Source organism: Dipodomys spectabilis, unplaced genomic scaffold (assembly GCF_019054845.1).
Source record: "Dipodomys spectabilis isolate Male_0828 unplaced genomic scaffold, ASM1905484v1 ptg000424l, whole genome shotgun sequence".
NCBI lineage: Eukaryota > Metazoa > Chordata > Mammalia > Rodentia > Heteromyidae > Dipodomys > Dipodomys spectabilis.
In genome coordinates this window covers 174,880-197,665 of record NW_024871101.1, presented here as the reverse complement: position 1 = coordinate 197,665, position 22,786 = coordinate 174,880, and the positions used below count along the sequence as shown (strand labels likewise).

At 42.4% G+C, this 22,786-nt stretch overlaps 1 protein-coding gene across 5 annotated transcripts in view; it reads left to right on the top strand.

Moving 5' to 3' along the window:
• Atrx (ATRX chromatin remodeler) overlaps positions 1-22,786 on the top strand; it is a 165,454-nt gene that overhangs the window by 36,686 nt on the left and 105,982 nt on the right. For all 5 annotated transcript variants that reach the window (XM_042668266.1, XM_042668265.1, XM_042668264.1 and 2 more), the window contains exons 2-5: positions 10,282-10,394; positions 16,922-16,977; positions 19,440-19,492; positions 22,106-22,230. In XM_042668266.1, coding sequence (XP_042524200.1) covers positions 10,282-10,394; positions 16,922-16,977; positions 19,440-19,492; positions 22,106-22,230 — 347 coding nt within the window. The remainder of the gene's footprint in view (positions 1-10,281; positions 10,395-16,921; positions 16,978-19,439; positions 19,493-22,105; positions 22,231-22,786) is intronic.

Sequence of the window (22,786 nt, the reverse complement as noted above, 5' to 3'; positions counted from 1 at the left end):
TTTCTTTTCATGTGTTACTGAGAAATTGAACTCAGGGTCTCATACATGGTAGGCAAGCACTATCACTAAGCCTTATTCTCAGCCCTATCCAGAACCTTTTTAATTATTAATTTTTCAGTTAGGGTATCCTGCTAACTTTAGTCCTGGCTGGCTTCAAACTGAAAGCTTCCTGTCATTACTTCCCTAATAGCTGAGATTACAGGTGTATGGCAAAATTCCTGGCTATGATTGGTTTTTTTTTTTTTTTGTAAAGTACATTGTAGATTACCATTACATTATAACTGGAGTTCAGTTTTGTTTTTGTTTTTGTTTTTTTAAATTCCAGTGCTGGGAATTAGACCTAGGGCCTCCTGCATGCCAGGCAAGCACTTTGCCCTTGAGCTACACTCTTAACCCAATTATATTTGCTTTTAACTCTTTTTTTCTTTTGTTGTTAGGTTACTTATTATATTTTTAGATGGGGTATACTAGATTTTGAAATAAGGGCCTTGTAGTTATAAGGTGAACACTCTATCATTTGATCTGTGTCCCAAACCTTTTTAGCTTTTGTTATTTTTTTCACTTTTTGTGCCAGTACCAGGGCTTGAACTCAGGACCTCTGGACCTCATTTAGCTTTCTAGCTGGTAGCTGGCACTCCACCACTTGAATCATACCTCCAGTCCTTAATTTTTGAGCTTTTACTTTGCCTCTTTTCTTCCCTCCCTTTTCTCCTTCCCTTTCTGCTTCTTTTTACTCCTCTGGCTTCCTCTTTGTTGAGTAGGGATCAACCTCAGGGCCCTGTACATGCTGTGCCCCTGAGCAAAACCTGGAAATGGGGGCTGGGAAGGTGGCTCAGTGGTAGAGCGCTTGCCTTGCATGCCTGAGGCCCTGGGTTCCATTCCTCAGCACCACATAAGCAAAAAAGAAAAAAGCCAGAAGTGGCGCTGTGGCTCAAGTGGTAGAATGTTAGCCTTGAGCTGAAGAGCTGAGGGACAGCGCCCAGGCCCAGAGTTCAGGCCCCACGACTAGACCCAAAAAACAAAAACCCTGGAAATGGAACTGTGGCTCAAGTGGTATAGTGCCAGCCTTGACTGAAAAAGCTAAGGAACAGTGCCCAGTTCCCGAGTTTTTGTACGTGCGCGCGAGCACACACACACACACACACACACACACACACACACACACACACACACACACACACGCTAAGAAGCCACGTGCTCTTTTTTGGATTATGGTAATTTTCTTTGTGCACAAAATATTCAGTAATATAAGCAAAGGAGAGTAGAGACACTGCTCAGCTCTAGAGTGCCTACATAGCAAGTGTGAGGCCTGAGATCAAATCCCCAGTATTTCAAATTTTAAAGAAAGGAAGCTAGGCACTGGTAGCTCATGCCTGTAATCCTAGTTACTCAGAAGGCTGAGATTTAAGGATTTCAATTTGAAGCCAGTGTGGGGAGGAGATTCTTATCTCGAATTAACCACCAAAAAGCTGGAAGAGGAGCTGTGGTTCAAGTGGTAGAGTTCTAGCCTTGAGCAAAACACTCAGGGATAGTGCCCAGGCTCTGAGTTTAAGTCCAAAATTGGTACCATTAACGAATGAATGAGTGAATGAATGAATGAAGAAATAAATAAGAAACGAGAGTTTACTGGATCACATCAACACAGAGCACTTCCATGCTAGCTTGTGAGCACTGTAATATGATGTTTCACTGCTAAGAGTTTGTGTGTGTATGGCTTCAAACTCTTTACAGACTCTTCTGGGGAGCTGGGGCTGGCACTGCAGCTCTGCTCTGTGTCATACTCTGGGAGAGGGAGACAACTCTTACCATTTCTGGATATTCCTACCCAACCAGTGCTTTTAGTAATCTGTGCTCTGCTTCCAGAGGGAGCAGGGAGGGAAAGGTCCTCCTGAAAGCCACCCTTCCTCCCCCTTTTCCTTTGGTCCGGTTGGCTCTTGTCCTCTTCCAGCTTGTCACCATGTGATCTGTAGTTACCTTTCAACATCTTCAGGAAGTCACTGTTAGGGTCGATGGTTGTACAGGTCAGCTTGTTCAGACCAAGTTGCTATTGTTGGCAGGGGTAGTGCTACAGGGATTCTGGGAGAACTTTGAACAGTGCCAGGAGCCAGAACCACTGCTTTGGTAGCAAATAATGAACTGAAATAAATAAAAGCAGACTCCTGACTGGAGGAAAGGAATGCGAACTTGGTTGATTTTGTTAGCTTTCCACGTGTTGGGCTTGAGGAGGTGGCATGGGGTTTGGGGAATCAGGCCTTTTTATTTTTGTTGTTGGTCATGGGGCTTGAACTCTGGGCCTGGGTGCTGAGTTCTTTTTGCTCAAGGCTAGTGTTCTACCACTTTGAGTTGCAGCTCCACTTCTGGTTTTCTGGTGTTTAATTGGAGGTAGGAGTCTCAGGGACTTTCCTGCCTGGGCTGGCTTTGAACCATGATTCTCAAATCTCAGACTTTTGAGTACCTAGGATTACAGGTGTGAGCCACTAGTGCCAGGCCCAAGAATTTTCTGTATGTCAGTCTTAGGGCATGAACACAGGGCCTGACCATTGCCCACTAGCCTTTTTGCTCCAGGCTGGTATTGTACCATTTGAACCACAGGTCCACTTCAGGCTTTGTGGTAGCTAACTGGAGATTAATAGTCTCATCTTTAGATTTCAGCCTCCTGAGTCCCTAGGATTACAGGTGTAAGCCACTACCCTCTCCCCTTAAAAAAAAATAGCCTTTTGTGAAATTCCTAGCTCTTAGTCTTTTATCTTTGTGAGGAATAGGTTCAAAAATTTCTTTTTGTGTGCCTCCATGGTAAGCATGCATGCGCATGCGTGCACACGCGCGCACGCGCGCACACACACACACACACACACACACACACACACACACACACAATCACAATCACTGAGCTGGTCATGGGGCCTGAACTCTGGGCCTGGGCACTGTCCCTCAGCTCTTCAGCTCAAGGCTAACATTCTACCACTTGAGCCACAGCGCCACTTCCGGCTTTTTTCTTTTTTGCTTATGTGGTGCTGAGGAATGGAACCCAGGGCCTCAGGCATGCAAGGCAAGCGCTCTACCACTGAGCCACCTTCCCAGCCCCTGAGCTATATCTCTAGCCCAGGATTTGGTTGTTGTATGGTTACTGTCATGAGAATAGATGAGGGTTTCTCCTCAGCTTCCCAGTTTCCACACAAAGTCATATTCAGCATTTAGTACAGTTTATTCCCCAAGCTTGGTATTTTAGAAGGTTTACATACTTGAGGAACACAAATGAAAATCAAGGAAGAAAACAGTCTTTTTTTTTTTTTTTGCCAGTCCTGAGGCTTGAACTCAGGGCCTGGGCACTGTCCCAGAGCCTCTGTGCTCAAGGTAGCACTCTACCACTTGAGCTACCACGCCACTTCTAGTTTTTCTGTTTATGTGGTACTGAGGAATTGAATCCAGGGCTTCATGCATGCAAGGTAAGCACTACCACTAAACCACGTTCCCAGACCCAGAAAACAGTCTTTTTAAAAATTACCTTTAAGGGCTGGGAAGGTGGCACTCTACCACTTGAGCCACAGCGCCACTGCCGGCTTTTTTCTTTTTGCTTATGTGGTGCTGAGGAATTGAACCCAGGGCCTCAAGGATGCAAGGCAAGCGCTCTACCACTGAGCCAACTTCCTAGCCCCATCCCTCACTATTTTTACTTTTGTAGGATATAAATTGAATTTTTGACTTCCTTCTTCCCCTACCTTCTCAACAATCCTTTTTTTTTGCCAGTCCTGGGACTTGAACTCTGTGCCTGGGCACTGTCCATGAGCTTTGTTTTGTTCAATGCTAGCATTCTACCACTTGAGCCACAGTGCCACTTCTGGCCTTTTCTGTTTATATGGTACTGAGGAATGGAACTCAGGGCTTCATGCATGATAGACAAGCACTCAACAACTAAGCCACATTCTCAGCCCTCAACAATCTTTTTACATAGCAATTTACAAAGCACATGTTTCTAAAGTAAAGTATCTCTGCCTGATAATGATTTGGGCATTTTATTTATTTATTTATTTATTTTTTGGGTTCAGTCGTGGGGCCTGAATTCTGGGCCTGGGCGCTGTCCCTCAGCTCTTCAGCTCAAGGCTAACACTCTACCACTTGAGCCACAGCACCACTTCCGGCTTTTTTTTTCTGCTTATGTGGTGCTGAGGAATTGAACCCAGAGCCTCAAGCATGCAAAGCAAGCGCTCTACCACTGAGATACCTTCCTAGCCCAATTTGGGCATTTTAGTAGAATAAGAAGTCTTTGGGGATGGGGAGGAGTGTAGTCGTGGAGATGGGAGGGCAGGGATGGTAAAGGAAAAAAAGGAGGAGGCAGCAATACTTGATAAGAAATGTACTCATTTCCTTGCTCATGTAATTGTAACCCCTCTGTACGGTATTTTCACAATAAAAAAAACTTATTAATAAAAAAAAGAAGTCTTGAGAAAATAAAAATAAAAGTATCATAGCTTTTTTTTTTTTTTTTTTGGTGCTGGGCCTGGTGCTGTTCCTGGGCTCCTTTTGCTCAAGGCTAGTACTACCAGTTGCGCTATAGCATCACTTTTGCCTTTTTCTGTTATTAATTGGAGATAAGAGTGGAATTTCTGGCTGTGGCTGGTTTTGAACCATAGTCCTCAGATCTCTGCCTCTTGAATAGCTAGGATTATATGTGTGAACCACCAGAGCCTGGCTTGTCATATGTTTAAGTAATCAGTGAATTTTGATCTCTGGTTTCATCAACTATGTAGTACCATTTAGAAAGAGACCTAGTTGTATGTATGCCTGTGGCTCACACCTACTCTACCACTTGAGCCACAGCGCCATTTCCGGTTTTCTGGTGGTAAATTGGAGATAAGAGTCTTATGGATTTTCCTTCCTGTTCTGGCTTTGAACTGTGATTCTTAGATCTCAGCCTCCTGAGTAGCTAGGATTAACAGATGTGAGCCATTGGCACCCAGCAAGAGTACATTTCTTTTTGGACCATGTCAGTTGCTTTTTTTTATGGGGAAAAAGGAGGGTACAGCAATGGAGGGATGAAGAGTGAAAATGCAATCTTAGTGTTCAATATACACTATGTAAAAAGTAAACTATGTAACTTGTGGGCAGGGATGAGAAGGGAACACTGGGGGAAAATGAAGGAGTGACAATGTCCAAGAATTATACTTATTACCTGACATGGAATTGTGACCCCTTTGTACAACTCCTCAACAACAATAAAATTGTATTAAAAACTACACAAGCGTAAACTATCAGCTAGTGCATGGGGAAACTGTTACAAAACAGACTCTAAAGAGACCTTTATTAAACAGAAAAGTATTTAATGATCAAGTTGTGTATTTATAGTAAATTGGTATTGCAAGTTATAGCTAGTATATTTTCATCAAATACTTCAAGAATAAAACATGACATAGTCTTAAAAACACAGACACCACAAATTGCTAAGTGCATATTCAAACATATGTACATAGATGTCAAACATGTATATATGTCTATATACATTAAATATGCACAGACACATGAAACTGGCATCTCCCTAATATATAACAAATTATAACCATTGATCAACATTTTACATATTTATAAACATAACCATCAATAACCATAACAGCAGGAAGAACTGGTGCTTTTTATATACCATTACAACATGGCAATCCAAAAAATTTAAGTATACCAAAAGAGCTGTGAATATTGGCTAGGAGCCAGTTGTTAGCATCTGTAATTGTAATACTGTGGAGGGTGAGATCTGAGGAATGCAGTTTGAAGCCAGTCTGAGCTGGAAAGGCCTTGAGACTTAAAGAAGTAGAGGTAGGCTCAAATGGTAGATAATGGTAGCCTTGAGTGGAAAAAAGCTCAGGGACAGAGCACAGGCCAGGATTTCAAGCCCTAGGGAAGGTACAAAAAAAATAATTATTAATGTATGTCCAGAGAATCATAGTGTACATTATAATTGGCCATTGGGTTTAGAAAGAGTCCCAGACTTTGTCTTTTTACTGAAATTTTGATGCAGGTGGTTTTTGGCTTCGTGATATCTTGAGGGTGATTGTTGGGCTTTGGAATGTGTTTTGGAGGCGCTTCAACTTTTGTTGTGGAATGCAGATGTGCAGTGTGATTCTGCTTGCGTTTCGGTTTTCTGATTGGACTTTGCCTGGCCTGTGGAAGTGGAGTTAGCTCTTGAAAAAGACTCATTTCTGTGTTTGAGGTTGTCCTTGGAATGGCTTCTGTGCCTTGAGCTTCTCCTCCATTCATCATTTTCAGGAGAGTGAGATTTTCTGTAGGAATGCAAGGAGTTGCTCATTCGGCTACTGTCGAATGTTCTAGAATTTCCATATCTGTCTTTGATACCTGAGGATCTGTGCATTTTGGCATTCATTTCTTTCGGTGCCTTACGAGCTCCCCAGGAAAACTGTACCTTGATTTGCGGTCCACAAATCCATTTTTTGTCCAAGTTTTGTAAAGCTTCTTTAGCGTCTTCAGCGTTCTTAAACTGGACGTAAGCAAACCCGCGAGGACGTCCGGTGTAGAAATCTAGTGGAACATACACGTCCGTCAGTGGGCCGAAACGACCAAATTCGCGGTTTAAATCTTCCAATTTGATACTCCTCATCACGTTCCTCACAAAGAGAGTGGATTTTGGGGGGCTCTGGGCACCAGTCATGGTAATGGAGTTAGAAGTAGCCATGCTTCTGAGGAGATCTCCGGGACAAAGTGCACAGTCACACTTGCCACTCCCAAGCTGCTTCCCTAGGCCACTGGAATCACGGCGTGAGAGGTCAAAGGCCATCAGAGTGTGTGTGTGTCTGTGGGGGTCATTCAGCCCCCTCTTCTCACGAGACTGCATTGTTCTCCTCCCCCAGTATTTGCCATTGATTTTTCAAAAAAAAAAAAAAAAATATGGCGTGGCCCGAGAAGTCAGAGCTGAGTAAACTCCTGTTCTCTCGAGACTTCATTGACCCCTCCCCTCCCAGCTCCCCTACCAATTGGAATTTAGTTAAGAAAAAATTCACATTGCCCAATGGGTCTGGAGACTTCACTCCCTGCACGTGTGCTTGCCAGCCATTTTATAATGTTTTTTTTTTTTTTTTTGTAAACTGTCACTTGGCAGAAGGAGTCAGATGATTCCGTCTCTCTTCTTACAAGATTTTATCTCCTCCCCCTCACTAATTTGTACCAGTATTATGGAGCTTAATTTTCAAACAAAATATTGACAACTTTTTCAACATTGCTATGGAGTCAAGGTGTGTACCGCATTGTGCTTTCTGTGTGTTTGTGTGTGCGTAGTTTATTTGTTTAATTGTGAAACTACTGTACAGAGGGGTTACAATTACAAGGGCAAGATAATGAGTTCATTTCTTATCAAGCACTGTAGCCTCCTCCTTCGTTTCCCTTTCCCATCCCTTCCCATCTCCCCCCACCGAATCCCCCCCCCCCCACTATAGTTGTAAAGTTTGTTTTTCGACATAACGACTTGAACATCTCATTGTTGCAATGGGTCCACCTGTATCCCTAGTTAAATGATTTGTTTTTTCCCTTCCCCTCCACAAATTATACCAACATCAAATACAGTGAAAACGGGTTATACCAGCGGGGGTGGGGGGGGTGGGGGGGTAGGGGGGTGGGGAAGAGACATACAAAGCAACAAAGAAATCATCTTATAAATATGTTAGAAACAATAGCAAGAAAGAAAAAATATTTGAATACTTATCTTGGGGTTCATTTCACCTATCATCAACTTATCTGACCTTTTCTACTTGTCTTAGACATATAGTAGTTATTGCAAAAAAGGGAAACCATGGGACCTATATTTCTTTGGGCCTGGCTGACTTGACTTAATATGATTTTTTCCAAGTCTTTCCATTTCCTAACGAATGGGGCAATGTCATTCTTTCTGATGGAGGCATAGAATTCCATTCTGTATATATACCACATTTTCTTGATCCATTAATATACTCAGGGGCATCTGCACTATTTCCTTATAATGGCTACAATCAAGAACTCCAATAACAACAGATGCTGGAAGGGATGTGGACAGAAGGGAACCCTACTGCATTGTTGGTAGGAATGTAAACTTGTTCAACCACTTTGGAAAGTAGTATGGAAGTTCCTCAAAAGACTCCACATACAACTTCCCTATGGCCTGGCAATCCCAGTTTTGGACAATTACTCAAATGTTCACAAACAAGACTATACTAAACCTACCAGCACAACTATATTTATTTATTTATTGGGTCCGGTCGTGGTGCCTGAACTCTGGGCCTGGGCGCTGTCCCTCAGTTCTTCAGCTCAAGGCTAGTGCTCTACCACTTGAGCCACAGCACCACTTCCAGCTTTTTTGTTTTTGCTTATGTGGTGCTGAGGAATCAAACCCAGGGACTCATGCATGCAAGGCAAGTGCTCTACCACTGAGCCACCTTCCCAGCCCCTACAACTATATTTATTGCAGTGTGCATACTTTGTAAGAGCAGGCCAGGCAGGTCTCAAACTTGTGACCCTAACCCCATCTGGCTTCTGAGGTTTGCAGTTACAGGTACGGACTAGGCTACAGGTAATGTGTTTTAAATGTTTAATTGATTAATGGATAATTGATTAATTGATCCATGGATGATATTAGTATTGATTTATACAACCAAAAGGATACGCTAATGAAAGCTGTTATCAAAAGAGAAGTTGGAGACTGGGTAGGGAAAGAGAAAACAATAGAGAACATTATTTTAACTAAAATAATACATGCATGTCTAGCCCAGTACCCATGCTCACCCCTGTAATCCTACCTTCTCAGGATGCTGAGATTGGAGGATCTCAGTTCAAAGCTAGCCCAGGCAGAAAAGTCCCTGAGAGAGTACATCTCCAGTTAACCACCAGAAAACTGGAAGTAACACTGTGGCTCAAAATGTTGGAGCACTAACCTTGAACACAGGTTCAGGGATGGTGCCCAGGCCCTGAGTTCAAGTCCCACAAATGATAAAAAAAAATGCACGTATATATTTATATCTATCTATATGTGTGTGTGCCTGAAATACCATGCTGAAAATCCTTGGTGCAATTACTATACAATTAAAAATTCTGGGTGTTGGTGGCTCATACCTGTAAACTTAGTTACTCAGGAAGCTGATTGCTAAGGATCATGGTTTCAAAGCCAGCCTGGGAACGAAACTCTGTGAGACTTATCTCCTCTAAAACTAACAAAAAAGCCAAGAAGTAGAGCTGTAGCTCAAGTGGTAAGGTGCTACCCTTGAGCAAAAGAAGCTCAGGGACACCTCCCAGGCTTTGTGTTCTTTGGTGCCTCAGATGACAACAGAAAAAAAAGACAAGAAAGTAAATAAAATAGGCTTTGTTGGGGCATGTGGGTAACTGGGAGAGGAAGTTGGGCTAGTAAGAGTGAATGAAGATAAATTCAGTGGAATTAGTTTACATGTATGGAAATAGAATAATGAAACTTGTTGGAATTGTTTTAAGAAGTGGAGAAGATAAGGAAGAATATGGGGGTGAGATTGATTGGGATTATTTGTATAAATGTGCAAATATGACAGTGAACCATTCCTTGTATAACTAATGTGTGCTAAACAAAAGTGAGCTTCTTTATCTTCACGCCTAATTCTTGCACAATGTGACAGTGGAGTTTTGACTTTTTTTTTTTTTAACCTTTATTGGTTGATACTGTTCATAACCCACTTTGCCATTTATTTCCATTTTTCCTTATTTCCTTCTTTCCCCTTCTTCCCCTGGTTTTATATCAGTTGGGTTATTTGCAGATTGACAATTGTTCTTTTTTTTCTTTTCTTTTCTCAGTCTGTGGGTTTGAACTCAGGGCCTGGGGACTGTCCCTGAGCTTTGCTGAAGGCTAGCACTCTACCACTTGAGCCACAGTGCCACTTGTGGCCTTTTCTGTTTATGTGGTACCCAGGGCTTCATGCATGCTAGGCAAGCACTCTACCACTAAGCCACATTCTCAGCCTCTCCAAAGATTTTTTTTTTGTTGGTCATGGGCTTGAACTCTGGGCCTGGTCACTGTCCCTCAGCTCTTCAGCTCAAGGCGAGTGCTCTACCACTTGAGACACAGCACCACTACCGGTTTTCTAGTGGTTTATTGGAGATAAGAGTCTCATGGACGTTCTTGCCAGGGCTGGCTTTGAACCACGATCCTCAGATCATAGCCTCTTGAGTAGCTAAGATTACAGGAGTGAGCCACTGGTGCCCGGCTTCCAAAGATTTTATAGCATGGGTTATGTTCAGTTTATTCGAGGCTTAAACTTAATGAACCTCTTTACCTTTTTGTTTCCATAGTGAAAGCAAGTTGAATACATTGGTGCAGAAGCTTCATGACTTTCTGGCACACTCCTCAGAGGAATCAGAAGAAACAAATTCTCCTCCTCGACTTTTGACAAATCAAAATATAGGTAAATTCAAAGTTCAGCTTCATCTCTTGTCTTTTGTGCAGATGTCTTTGTCTTTTTTTTGATGAAGCAGTTATTAAAGGCTTTCAACTTGCGTATAATGAGAATTTTAGCATGATACTAGTTGCTACTGTATATCTTTGCTGGTGTCTAGCATAAGAGATTTGAATTTTAGTAAGGAAAAATGTGAGCTTGTTCTCTCCCCCTCTTATAACTGATGTATACTAATAAATAAAATGGGAAAATCCCTTAGTTTGTATGATTGGTAGGAGCTTAGAGAAGAAAGCATTTGGTATGGTTTTATGTGTAATGGGAATGACTGACAAGGTCATGAATGCTGACTGATAAATACACAGTATTATAAGAGATATTTCAACAACTTGGCTATTTGGTCTTTGATCTTTAAGGGGTGTGTGTGTGTGTGTGTGTGTGTGTGTGCGCGTGCTAGTGCTGGGGTTTGAACTCAGGGTTTTATGCTGCTCTTGCTTGTTTTTTTTTTTTTTCTCCCAAGGATGATGCTCTACCACTTGAGCCACAATCTGCCACAAACACCTTCACTTAGACTGGGGCTTGAACTTGGGACCTGGGCACTGTTCTTGTGTTTTTTTCACTCAAGGCCAGCACTCTACCACTTGCGCTACAGCGCCACTTCCCGGTTTTCTGGTGGTTAGTTGGAGAAAAGAGTTTCACGGACTTTCCTGCCTGGGCTAGCTTTGAACCATGATCCTCAGATCTCAGCCTTCTGAGTAGCTAGGATTACAGGCATGAGCCACCGGTGCCTGGCTTAATTTTGAAGTTTTTATGTTGATTTTTTTTTTTTGTCTAGATGACCTATGGATTTGTGTCAGTGGAGGTATTGAAGTCATGTATTATTATTACAGTGTTGAAGTCTGTTTTAGTGTCCTACAGTATTTGTTTATGAAATTGTGCATATTAATATTTGGTGTGTATATGTTTGTAATTGTTAAATCCTCCTGATAGTTTGTTCTAATTTGTTCCCTTGTCATTATAAAGTGACTTTCTGGGCTGGGAATGGCTTAGTGGTAGAGAGCTTGCCTAGCATGCTTGAAGCCCTGGGTTTGATTCCTCAGTACTACATAATCAGAAAAAATTCTACAAGTGGCACTGTGGCTCAAGTGGTAGAGTGTTAGCCTTGAGCAAAAGAAGCTCAGGGACAGTGCCCGGGCCCTGAGTTCAAGCCCCAGGACTGGCAAAAAAAGTGACTTTCCTTGTCTCTTAACTAATTTTGATTTGATATCTGCTTTGTCACATATGAGTATAGCTAGTTCTTTCTTTGGGGTTCTACTTCTTGGAATATCTTTTTTCCATTCTTTCACTTTAAGCCTGTGTTTGTGTTTGTCAGTGAGCGTGTGTTTATTGCACACAACAAAGAGTTGATTCTTGTTTTTAGTTTAGTCTGACAGTTTTTTTTTATTGAAGTCAAGATAATATTTGGAGATATTATTGAAAGATAAATACTAATTGCTGTCATTTTGTCTTCTTTGATTCTTTCCTAATCCTCATTCGTTCACTTACTCTTCTTGTTTGATTTATTCTTTCCCATATCCTCTTTGTTATGCTTATTTTCCTTTTTTGTGTATAGGATTCCTTTGAAGTATCATCTGAAGTGCTGGCATAGTGGCCATGAGTTCCTTTAGTTTTCTTTTTTCTTTTTTGCCAATCCTGGGCTTGGACTCAGGGCCTGGGCAATGTTGTTGACCATTGTTGCTTAAGGCTAGCATTTTACCATTTCAGCCACAGGTCTGGCTTTTTAGTAGTTAACTGAGGATAAGAAACTGTGATCCTCAGATCTCAGCCTCCTGATAAGCCCAGATTACAGGCATGGCCCACTGGTGCCTGGCTCCTTTAGTTTGTATTATAGTAGGTTTTTAGGTTTCTCCTTCAATTTTGAAGGATAGCTTTGCTGGATATATTAATCTAGGTTGGAAATTATTTTCTTTCATAGCCTTCTTCTCAAGGAGTACTGTTATTCTGATGAGCTTGCCTTTATATGTGACTTTGTACATCTAAGGTCAAATTTTGGGCTATAGGTTTCAATCACTTGTATTCTTTCAGTTGTTTTAATTGTATTCTTTCAGTTGAAGTCCCTTTAATTAGGAGCAACTGGGATAATGGCAGGGTTGAGATGCAATTTCTCCCCACTGGAATGCCAGTGTAGCTCAGAGTCCAACTTTAATCCACTTGCTTAGGCCCTGGGCCCAATCCCTTATGCCTTTCAGAGAAAAGAAAACAGTAGAAGTCTTTTCTTTTTTTTTTTTAAGTTCCTACTTTTCAGGCTGGTTCTGTATTTGGCTGAGGGCAGGCTACTCAGAAGTCAGTTGTCAGCTTTAAGGCTTCTCACTTTAGAAGCTTCCTTTGATGTATGGGAGACTGCAGCTCACTTCACTAAGCTTGCATTCTATGGTCCAGGTATGTTCCCACTTGTTCCCAAGTGGCCCAGGGACATCAAGGGTCCAGTACTAGGTGGCCTCCCCCCCATTTCCTCTGAATGATTCAGTGGAGAGAAGCCAAAATAGCACTTGTATTGTTGAAGAAGAACCTGGCAGACTGGTCTCAGCACTTTCTGACTCTGGTAGGCAGTTAGCCACTCTATGGGAGGGAGGAGGCTGAGAAATCCAGTGATCCTATGGACCTGGGCCCAGAGCTCTCAGTTCCACTTGGCAGCAAACCACGTACAGCAGGAATTCAACTCCATTAGCCAGAGAGTCTGTGAGCTATGGGCTTGGAGCTCTGACTCTCAGTGGCCCTCAGGTGATAGGGCTTGTCCCTTTGAGAGGGTGGGGCCACTGAGCACACTGCTTAAACTTACCCACAAGCCCTCATCAGAAACCCCTTCCTTGCTCCTTCTGCTTGACCACATCTCATGGGGTTCTCACAGCCAGTCACTATGGCAGGGTGTCCCCAAGCTCTCTGATCTACAACTGTTTCTTGTTTTCAGGTCCCCCAAGTAGCTTAGTTTCAAACAAAAGGGATACTTCCCAATATATCACCTGTTTATATAGCCTTCATATATGAAGAGTGACAAAATGCCTATGTTCTCTAATGCTAGCTTTTCAAGCAGGCAGGATTACTGTTAAGCTAATTTACATCTAGTTTTCGTGTGTGTGTGTGTGTGTGTGTGTGTGTGTGTGTGTGTGTGTGTGTGTGTGTGTGTGTGTGTGTGTGTGTGTGTGTGTGTGTGTGTGTGTGTGTGTGTGTGTGTGATGGGTTGGAAAGCAGGACCTTGTGCTGGTACTCTACTGCTTGAGCCATACCCCAGCCTTTATAGCTTTAGCTATTTTTCAGGTAATATCAGACAAAATTCATCTTACCTAAGGCCTCCCATGCTCACACCCAGCCATAGGCCGCCATACCCAGCTTATTGATTGAGATGTATGGGGTCTCTAGCAATCCTCTTCATCTCTGCCTCCCAATAGCTAGGATTACCATGTCCTCACAACTCTACCAGATTTAAGGCTGAAGCCTTTATCCTGTGGCTAGGTCTGCCAGCATGTTGCCACTAGGTTTGCCTGTTTTACCCTACAGTTACAGCTTCTGCTTTCTCCTCTCCCCAGGAGCTGTGATTGGAGTGCTGTACATTGTTTCCTACTTTTCTCTGTGATGCTTCCTTTGTTTGCCCCTCTATGTGTTTGCCTGTCCATTTACCTCTTTCTTGATTCTCAATGCTTTTCCTTTCTGTTTTTGAACATAGTTTGTCAACTGTTATCCTGACCCTTTTCATTCATAATCACATACAGTTTCTAATCTACTGTCTCGCTCTGCTCTCTGAGAATAATCAGTTATCTATTAAAGGTGTGATATAATGCAGTAAAACATCTATGTCTTTGCTTTTCTTTGTAAGTAGTTTATTTATTTATTTTTTTAATTTGAAGGGTAGGAACAGTACTAGCTTTTTTTTTTTTTTTTGTCGGTTGTGGGGCTTGAACTCTGGGCCTGGGCGCTGTCCCTCAGCTCTTCAGCTCAAAGCGAGCGCTCTACCACTTGAGCTACAGCGCCACTTCCGGTTTTCTGGTGGTTTATTGGAGATAGGAGTCTCACGGTCTCTCTCTCCTGCCCGGGCTGGCTTTGAACCGCGATCCTCAGATCTCAGCCTCCTGAGTAGCTAGGATTACAGGCGTGAGCCACCAGCGCCCGGCTAGTACTAGGTTTTAAACTCAGGGGCTTTGTGCTTGATAGGCAGACACTCTGCATCTTGACCCTTGCCTCAGCCATAATTGCTCTGGTTACTTTTTTATGTTTTTGTTGGTCATGGGCTTGAACTCTGGGCCTGGGCGCTGTCCCTGAGCCCTTTAGCTCAAGGCTAGTCCTCTACCACTTGAGCAACAGTGATACTTCCTGGTGGTGAATTGGAGATAAGTGTCTCATGGACTTTGCTGCTGGTTTTGAACCATGATCCTCAGATCTCAATCTCTCTCTTTTTTTTTTTTTTGTCAATCGTAGGGCCTGAACTCTGGGCCTGGGCGCTCTCCCTTAGCTCTTCAGCTCAAGGTCATTGCTCTACCACTTGAGCCACAGTGCCACTTCCAGTTTTCTGGTGGTTGGAGATAAGAGTCTCAAAACTTTCCTGCCAGGGCTGGGTTTGAATAGCTTGAGTAGCTAGGATTACAGGCTTGAGCCACTGGCATCCAGCTCTGGTTACTTTTGAGACAAGGTCTGTTTGTATGTGTGTAAGTTTGTGTGTTGTGGTATGTGTATGTGTATGCCAGTCCTGGGGCTGGAACTCAGGGCCTGGGTGCTGTTCATACACTAATTTCCTCAGTGCTAGTGCTTTACCATTTGAGCCACAGCTCCACTTCTGGCTTTTTTGTGTTTAGTTGGAGATAAAAGTCATGGACTTTCCTACTTGGCTAGTTTTGAACTGTGATCTTTATATATTAATCTCCTGAGTAGCTAGGATTACAGGCATGAGTCACCAGCAAACCAGCTCCAAGGTCTTATTTTTTTTTCCAGGCTGGCCTGGACCACAGTCTTTGTATTTATACTTCTCACCATAGTTGGGATAACAGACATGTCCTCTGCCCAGCCTTTTTTTTTGTGTTTTTTTTGGGGTTGGTCATGGAGCTTGAACTCTGGTCTTGGGCACTGTCCCTGGCTCTTCAGCCCAAGGCTAGCGCTCTACCACTTGAGCCACAGCGCCACTTCCGGTTTTCTAGTGGTTTTTATTGGAGATAAGAGTCTCACGGACTTTCCTGTCCGGGCTGGCTTTGAACCACGATCCTTAGATCTCAGCCTCCTGAGTAGCTAGGATTACAGACTTGAACCACTAGCGCCTGGTTCCAGCCTTTTTTTTTTTTTGGTGGTGGTAGGGCTTGAACTCTGGGCCTGGGTCCTGTCCCTCAGCTCTTCAGCTCAAGGCTAGCGCTCTACCACTTGAGCCACAGCGCCACTTCCGGCTTTTTTCCTTTTTGCTTATGTGGTGCTGAGGAATCGAACCCAGGGCCTCATGCATGCAAGGCAAGCACTCTACCACTGAGCCACCTTCCCAGCCCAGTTTTTTTTTTAAACGACTGATTTATTCTTTTTAACTGTTACAGATATAACTTTATAGTTTTTCTTTGTCCTTTTTTTCTCAGTTGTGGGGCTTGAACTTGGCCTGGGTGCTGTCTCTGAGCCTTTTTGTGCTCAAGGCTAGTGCTTTGCCACTTGGGCCACAGCTCTACTTTCAGTTTTTTGAGTGGTTAATTGGAGATAAGTGTCCTACTGGGACTTTTCTGCCCAGGCAGGCTTCAACGCACAATCCTCAGATCTCAGTCTCCTGAGCAGCTAGGATTATAGGCATGAGTCACTAATGCCTGACTCTGGCTTTTTTTTTTGGTGGGGGGGGTCGTTTGTGGGTCTTGAACTCTGGGCCTGAGTGCTGTCCCTGAGCTCTTTAGCTCAAGGCTCATGCTCTACCACTTGAGCCACAGCGCCACTTCCAATTTTGTGGTGGTTAATTGGAGATAAAGAGTCTCATGGGGGGCTGGGAAGGTGGCTCAGTGGTAGAGCGCTTGCCTTGCATGCCTGAGGCCCTGGGTTCGATTTCTCAGCACCACATAAGCAAAAAGAAAAAAGCCGGAAGTGGCGCTGTGGCTGAAGTGGTAGAGCGCTAGCCTTGAGCTGAAGAGCTGAGGGACAGCGCCCACGCCCAGAGTTCAGGCCTCACGACCGGACCCAAAAAAAAAAAAAAAAAAAAAAGAGTCTCATGGACTTTCTTGCCCAGGCTGGCTTTGAACTGTGATCTCAGATCTCAGCCTCCTGAGTAGCTAGGATTACAAGTGTTAGCCATGGGCGCCCAGCTTTGGCTTTTTGTTTTTTTTAGGCAGGATCTTGGTATTATAGCCTAGGTTGTTTATGAATTTACTATGTAGCCTCAACTGGCCTCTAGAACTTGTGATCTTGCCTCAGCCTTTCAAGTGCTGGGATTATAGGAATGTACCACCAGGTACTACCATGTCTTGCTTGATTTTAGGGTTTGATAATATATTGAAAAGATAAACAATGATTTCTGTTGCCTTTTTTTTTTTTAGATAAAGCCCGTATTTCTGGAAATAATTCTGATATGATGGAAAATAATAAGGAAGAGGTAAGTATAATTTGGAACATTTTAAAAGGATTTAGTTATTTTCTCTTTTTTTCAGTTTTTATTTTTATTTTTTATTTTATTTTTTTTGTCGGTCGTGGGGCCTGAACTCTGGGCCTGGGCGCTGTCCCTCAGCTCTTCAGCTCAAGGCGAGCGCTCTACCACTTGAGCTACAGTGCCACTTCTGGTTTTCTGGTGGTTTATTGGAGATAGGAGTCTCACGGTCTCTCCTGCCCGGGCTGGCTTTGAACCGCGATCCTCAGATCTCAGCCTCCTGAGTAGCTAGGATTACAGGCGTGAGCCACCAGCGCCCGGCTATTTATTTTTTATTTTTGTCAGTCCTGGTACTTGAACTCAGGGCCTCAGCTGTTCAGCTCAAGGTGAGCGCTCTACCACTTGAGCCACATTGGCACTTCCTGTTTTCTGGAGATAAGAGTCTCACAGACTTTCCTGCCTGGGCAGGCTTTGAACCATGATTCTCAGATCTCAGCCTCCTGGGGAGCTAGGATTACAGGCGTGATCCGCCAGTGCCTGGCTTCAGGTTTTATTTCATTTAATTTTTAAAAATTTACTTCATTGTTATTTAGAGGTGATATACATGGGAGCTACATTTACATGAATCAGGTAATGAGTGCATTTCCTTTTGTACAGTGTCATCTGTCCCTCATTCTCTCTCAGTAAAGGGATTTATTAATTGCTAATAATCAACTAGAATGTATGCTATTATTTCCTATTAATACATATCTATATTTATATGCCCAGTTGTTATTATGATAATTCACCATATTAGTTGTCCAGTTTGAGGAAGTGTTCACTGTTTTTTGGCATGTTTCATTTCAGTGGCTTTCCTTAAGTCAGAAAGTAGAAGGCTTGCTCACAGAGTGGTATTTAACTTTCATTTTATTGCATAGTTCCCCAGTTTTCAAGTTTCTTAAAATTTGGTATTCAGAGTCTTCCAAGTATTGTAATAACCCTCATAGAATTTTTTTTATCTCATATGCAGGGGTACATTATAGTTTGGAGATTTTTTTTTCTGTGTAGTAGCAAAAAAAACCTTACCATTTGAAAAGTTTTGAAAATAGATATGGCTTCACAATATTGTGACTATACTTAATGGCATTGAATAGTACGTATGAAAACAGTTGAGATGGTATATTTTATGTATATTTACAAGAAAAGTCTTGAAAATCCACATATGGAAAAAAGCAATTTGTTAACAGATTAAAAAATTGATACCTTGTAAAGTAATAATTAGTTAAGCAAAAAGTAAATTTAGGAGCTGGGAAGGTGGCTCAGTGGTAGAGCGCTTGCCTTGTATGCATGAGGCCCTGGGTTCGATTCCTCAGCACCACATAAGCAAAAAAAGAAAAAAGCCGCAAGTGGCGCTGTGGCTCAAGTGGTAGAGTGCTAGCCTTGAGCTGAAGAGCTGAGGGACAGCGCCCAGGCCCAGAGTTCAGGCCTCACAACCGGACCAAAAAAAAAAAAAAGTAAATTTAGAATTGCAGAACAAGTCATCAAAGTTCCTCTGTGCCATGTTAGTACAGAGGAGAAGGGCCAATTTTCAGGTCCTTTCTAGTGTCCTCCTCTGCTGTTAGGTGATTATTTCTGCTCCTGTGGTGTGTCTTTGTTGAGTGGGGGCAGTCTGTCCCCACCTATTGCCTTAGTAAGCAACAGCAACAATTAAGGAAGTATTAGAAATAATCTTATATATGTTAGAAACAATAGCAAGAAAGAAAAACCATTTGAGTCCTTATCTGGGGGGGGGCATCCTGGGAGGGGAAGATGGGAAGGGATGGGAAGGGGAAACAAAGGAGGAGGCTACAATGCTTGATAACAAATGTACTCATTACCTTGCTCATGTAATTGTAACCCCTCTGTAGGGAATTTTCACAATTAAAAAAAAAAAAGAAAGTATTAGAAGCCTGGCATTGGTGGCTCACACTTGGAATCCTAGCTACTCAGGAGGCTGAGATCTGAAGATCGTAGTTCGAAGCGAGCTTGGGCAGGAAAATCATTGAGAATCTTATTTCCAGTAAACTAATCAGAAAAATCCCACTGTAGCTCAAGCGGTAGAACACTAATCTTGAGCACAAAGAGGCTCAGGGACAGGATCCTGGCTCTGAGATCAAGTCACAAGACCAGCCCCTCCCCCCCAAAAAAGAGCTTGAAATCTGGGAGAGAACAAAGGAAGGGGGTGACAGTATCCAGAAAAGAAATGTACCCTTTACTTGACTTAGGTAACTAACCCCTCTGGATATCACCTTTATAATAATAGTAAAACACTAAAATAACAACAACAAAAAAGAAAGTGCTAAAGTGTTGCCTAGCCTGCATAAGGCTGTTTGTTCAACCTGTAGTCCCTACCAACCAACACACACGCACGATTTAGCACAGGGAAATGGTTAATTCTGTAGGGATGTTGCTGTGAACCTTTTACTCACCGTTGTCTTTTATGTCATATTTAGGGAACTGGCTCTTCAGAAAAATTCAGATCTTCAGGATCATCGAGATCAAAAAGGTTGGTTGACATTGAAGGGAAAGGAAGTTATTTTCTTTTGCTGCTTTTCTTGATTCCTGTTTTTTTAATATATAATTTACTTTCTATACTTACATCAAGCACCATTGTGCTTACTAAAGTATTTTATACAGATAGACATATTTAAAAATTTAAAACTGTTGCATTTATCACTTGAGTTTAATATTGATCAATTCTTTCCAACTTGGAATTATAGAGGAATATTTTTAGAGAAGAATTTCTTATGTATTAGTGACATTTGTAATATATAGTTCTTCTGGTGTGTGTGTGTGTATGTATGTATGTATGTATGTATGTATGTATATATGTATATGTATGTTCTGGGGCTTGAACTCAGGGTCTGGGCATTGTCTCTGAGCTTTTTTGCCCAAGGTTAGTGCTCTGTCACTTGAACCACAGCTCCAGTTCTGGCTTTTTTGGTGATTAATTGGAGATAAGAATCTCAGGGGCTTTTCCTGCCTGGGTTTGCTTTGAACCATGATCATCAGATCTCAGTTCCTAGTAGCTAGGATTACAGGAATGAGCCTTGAGCTCTCAGCCTTTAGTTCCTTTCTTTAGTTAGGATGAGTACTTTGAAAAAGGGGAAAAGGTGAGTTTGCTTCCTGTCTTACCAGACCCTTTGGGTTTCTGTAGCATTAGTGAAGCTGTTCACAGCTGGTAAGAGTCATCTTGAGTTGTTACAGGGCTGGGGAGGGGGAAAGGGGTATCAAAGAGTAGCAAAATGTTTTCTTCTGATTTTTTTTTTGCCTGTCCTGGGCCTTGAACTCAGGGCCTGGGCACTGTCCCTGAGCTTCTTTTGCTCAAGGCTAGCACTCTACCACTTGAGCCACAGCACCACTTTGGCCTTTTCTGTTTAGGTGGTACTGAGGAATGGAACCTAGGACTTCAAGTATGCTATATGCTAGGAAACACTCTACCACTAAGCCACATTCCCAGTCCATCTTCTGAATTAAAAAAAAAAATCATGCGTGAGGACTGAAACTTTTTTTTTTTTTTTGGTTGGTTGTGGGTCCTGAACTTTGGGCCTGGGCGCTGCTGTCCCTCAGCTCTTCAGCTCAAGGATAGTGCTCTACCACTTGAGCCACAATGCCACTTCTGGCTTTTTCTGCTTATGTTGTGCTGAGGAATCAAACCCAGGGCCTCATGCATGCAAGGCAAGCCCTCTACCACTGAGCCACCTTCCCAGCCCCAAGGACTGAAACTTTTGCCGAATGTACTGAATTTTTGGTGTTTCTAAGTAGTTGGAATGACTTTTATTTATTTATTTTTTTTGTTTGTTTTTGGGTCCAGTCGTGGGGCCTGAACTCTGGGCCTGGGCACTATCCCTTAGCTCTTCTGCTCAAGGCTAGTACTCTACCACTTGAGCCACAGCACCGCTTCCAGCTTTTTCTGCTTATGTGGTGCTGAGGAATCGAACCCAGGGCCTCATGCATGCAAGGCAAGCACTCTACCACTGAGCCACCTCACAAGCCCTGGAATGACTTTTAATACACACAATTTGCTCGTTACAACTTATTGTCCAAGTTAGTAATTCTTTTTTTTTCTGGTATGGGTTTGGACTTAGTGTCTCATGCTCACTAGACTGCTTACTACCACTTGAGCCCTAACATAGGGATTCTTTTTTTTTTTGTTGGTTGTGGGGCTTGAACTCTGGGCCTGAGTGCTGTCCCTCAGCTCTTCAGCTCAAGGCTAGCACTCTACCACTTGAGCTACAGTGCTACTTCCGGTTTTCTGGTAGTTTATTGGAGATAAGAGTTTCACGGACTTTCCTGCCCGAACTGGCTTTGAACCATGATTCTCAGATCTCAGTCTCCTGAGTAGCTAGGATTATAGGTGTAAGTTACCGGCGCCTGGCTAACATAGGGATTCTTAAAGTGACTACTTTTAGAGGTGCCCTTGGGAGCTTTTATTTTTTTAAATTAAGAATTCAGTAGAGAGCTGGGAAGGTGGCTCAGTGGTAGAGCACTTGCCTTGCATGCATGAGGCCCTGGGTTCGATTCCTCAGCACCAACCACATAAGCAAAAGGCTGGAAGTGGCGCTGTGGCTCAAGTGGTAGAGCGCTAGCCTTGAGCTGAAGAGCTGAGGGACAGTGCCTTGGCCCAGAGTTCAGGCCCCACGACTGGACCCCAAAAAAAAATTTTTAAAAAAATTAAAAATAATAATAAAAAAAAAAGAATTCAGTAGACTTTTGGTTTACTAAATTAGTCTTCATTGTTGGGATATAGAGATACATGCTTCTCTCCTTCATTCCCATGCACACCTGTGCTTCAGAGCTTCTGTTAATCATTTATGTTTTTGGGAGCATTTGTTCCAGCTGTCAGAAATGCCAGTAATTGGGCTGGGAAGGTGGCTCAGTGTTAGAGTGCTTACCTTGCATGCCTGAGGCCCTGAGTTCAACTCCTCAGCACCACATAAGCAAAAAGAAAAAAGCCGGAAGTGGTGCTGTGGCTCAAGTGGTAGAGAGCTAGCATTGAGCTGAAGAGCTGAGGGACAGCACCCAGGCCAGAGTTCAGGCTCACGACCGGACTGAAAAAAAAAAAAAAAAAGAAAAAAAAGAAATGCCAATAATTCTATGGACTTAATTTTTTTTATAGGAAACCTTCAATTGTAACAAAATATGTAGAATCAGATGATGAAAAACCTCTGGATGAAAGTATAAATGAAGAAGTTTCTAATGAAAATTCAGAAAATGATATTACTATGCAAAGCTTGCCAAAAGGTAATCTGTATGTTTTAAAATATTACAAAATTGGTACTTGGGTACTGTGAGGTATATGTAAAGGCGCAAAGTTGGCATTGTAGTTATAGCAATCTGGAAATAGATTAGTACGATAATACATTGCAGTAAAGTTAAAAATTTGAAATATTCAGTGTGTTTTCAAAATAACAAAATGAACTACTTTTTTCTTTCCAGCGAACTTTAAAAGTAAAGCTCATTTACAAATTATACTTGAATATGGAAGCAGGTTTAAAAGGTTTTAATTGCTTACCATATGTAAAAATGTATGAGTAGCCTTGAAATCTTAAAAAAGAATTATAGTCTGGTTTAGTCTTGCTGAATTACTATTATTATTATTTTTTGCAGTGCTGAGGGTCTAACCCGGGGCCTGTGCAAGTTAGGCAAGCATCCTGCCCCTAAACTGTTCCTCAAGACCCTGTTTTATTTTCATTGCAGTCTTAAATTATCTAAGACAAAAAGTTACCTGTTTAAGGTAGATTGAGGTGTGTTTATTGAAGTTTATATATATTTTAAAAACCTTGTCAGACACTTGTTG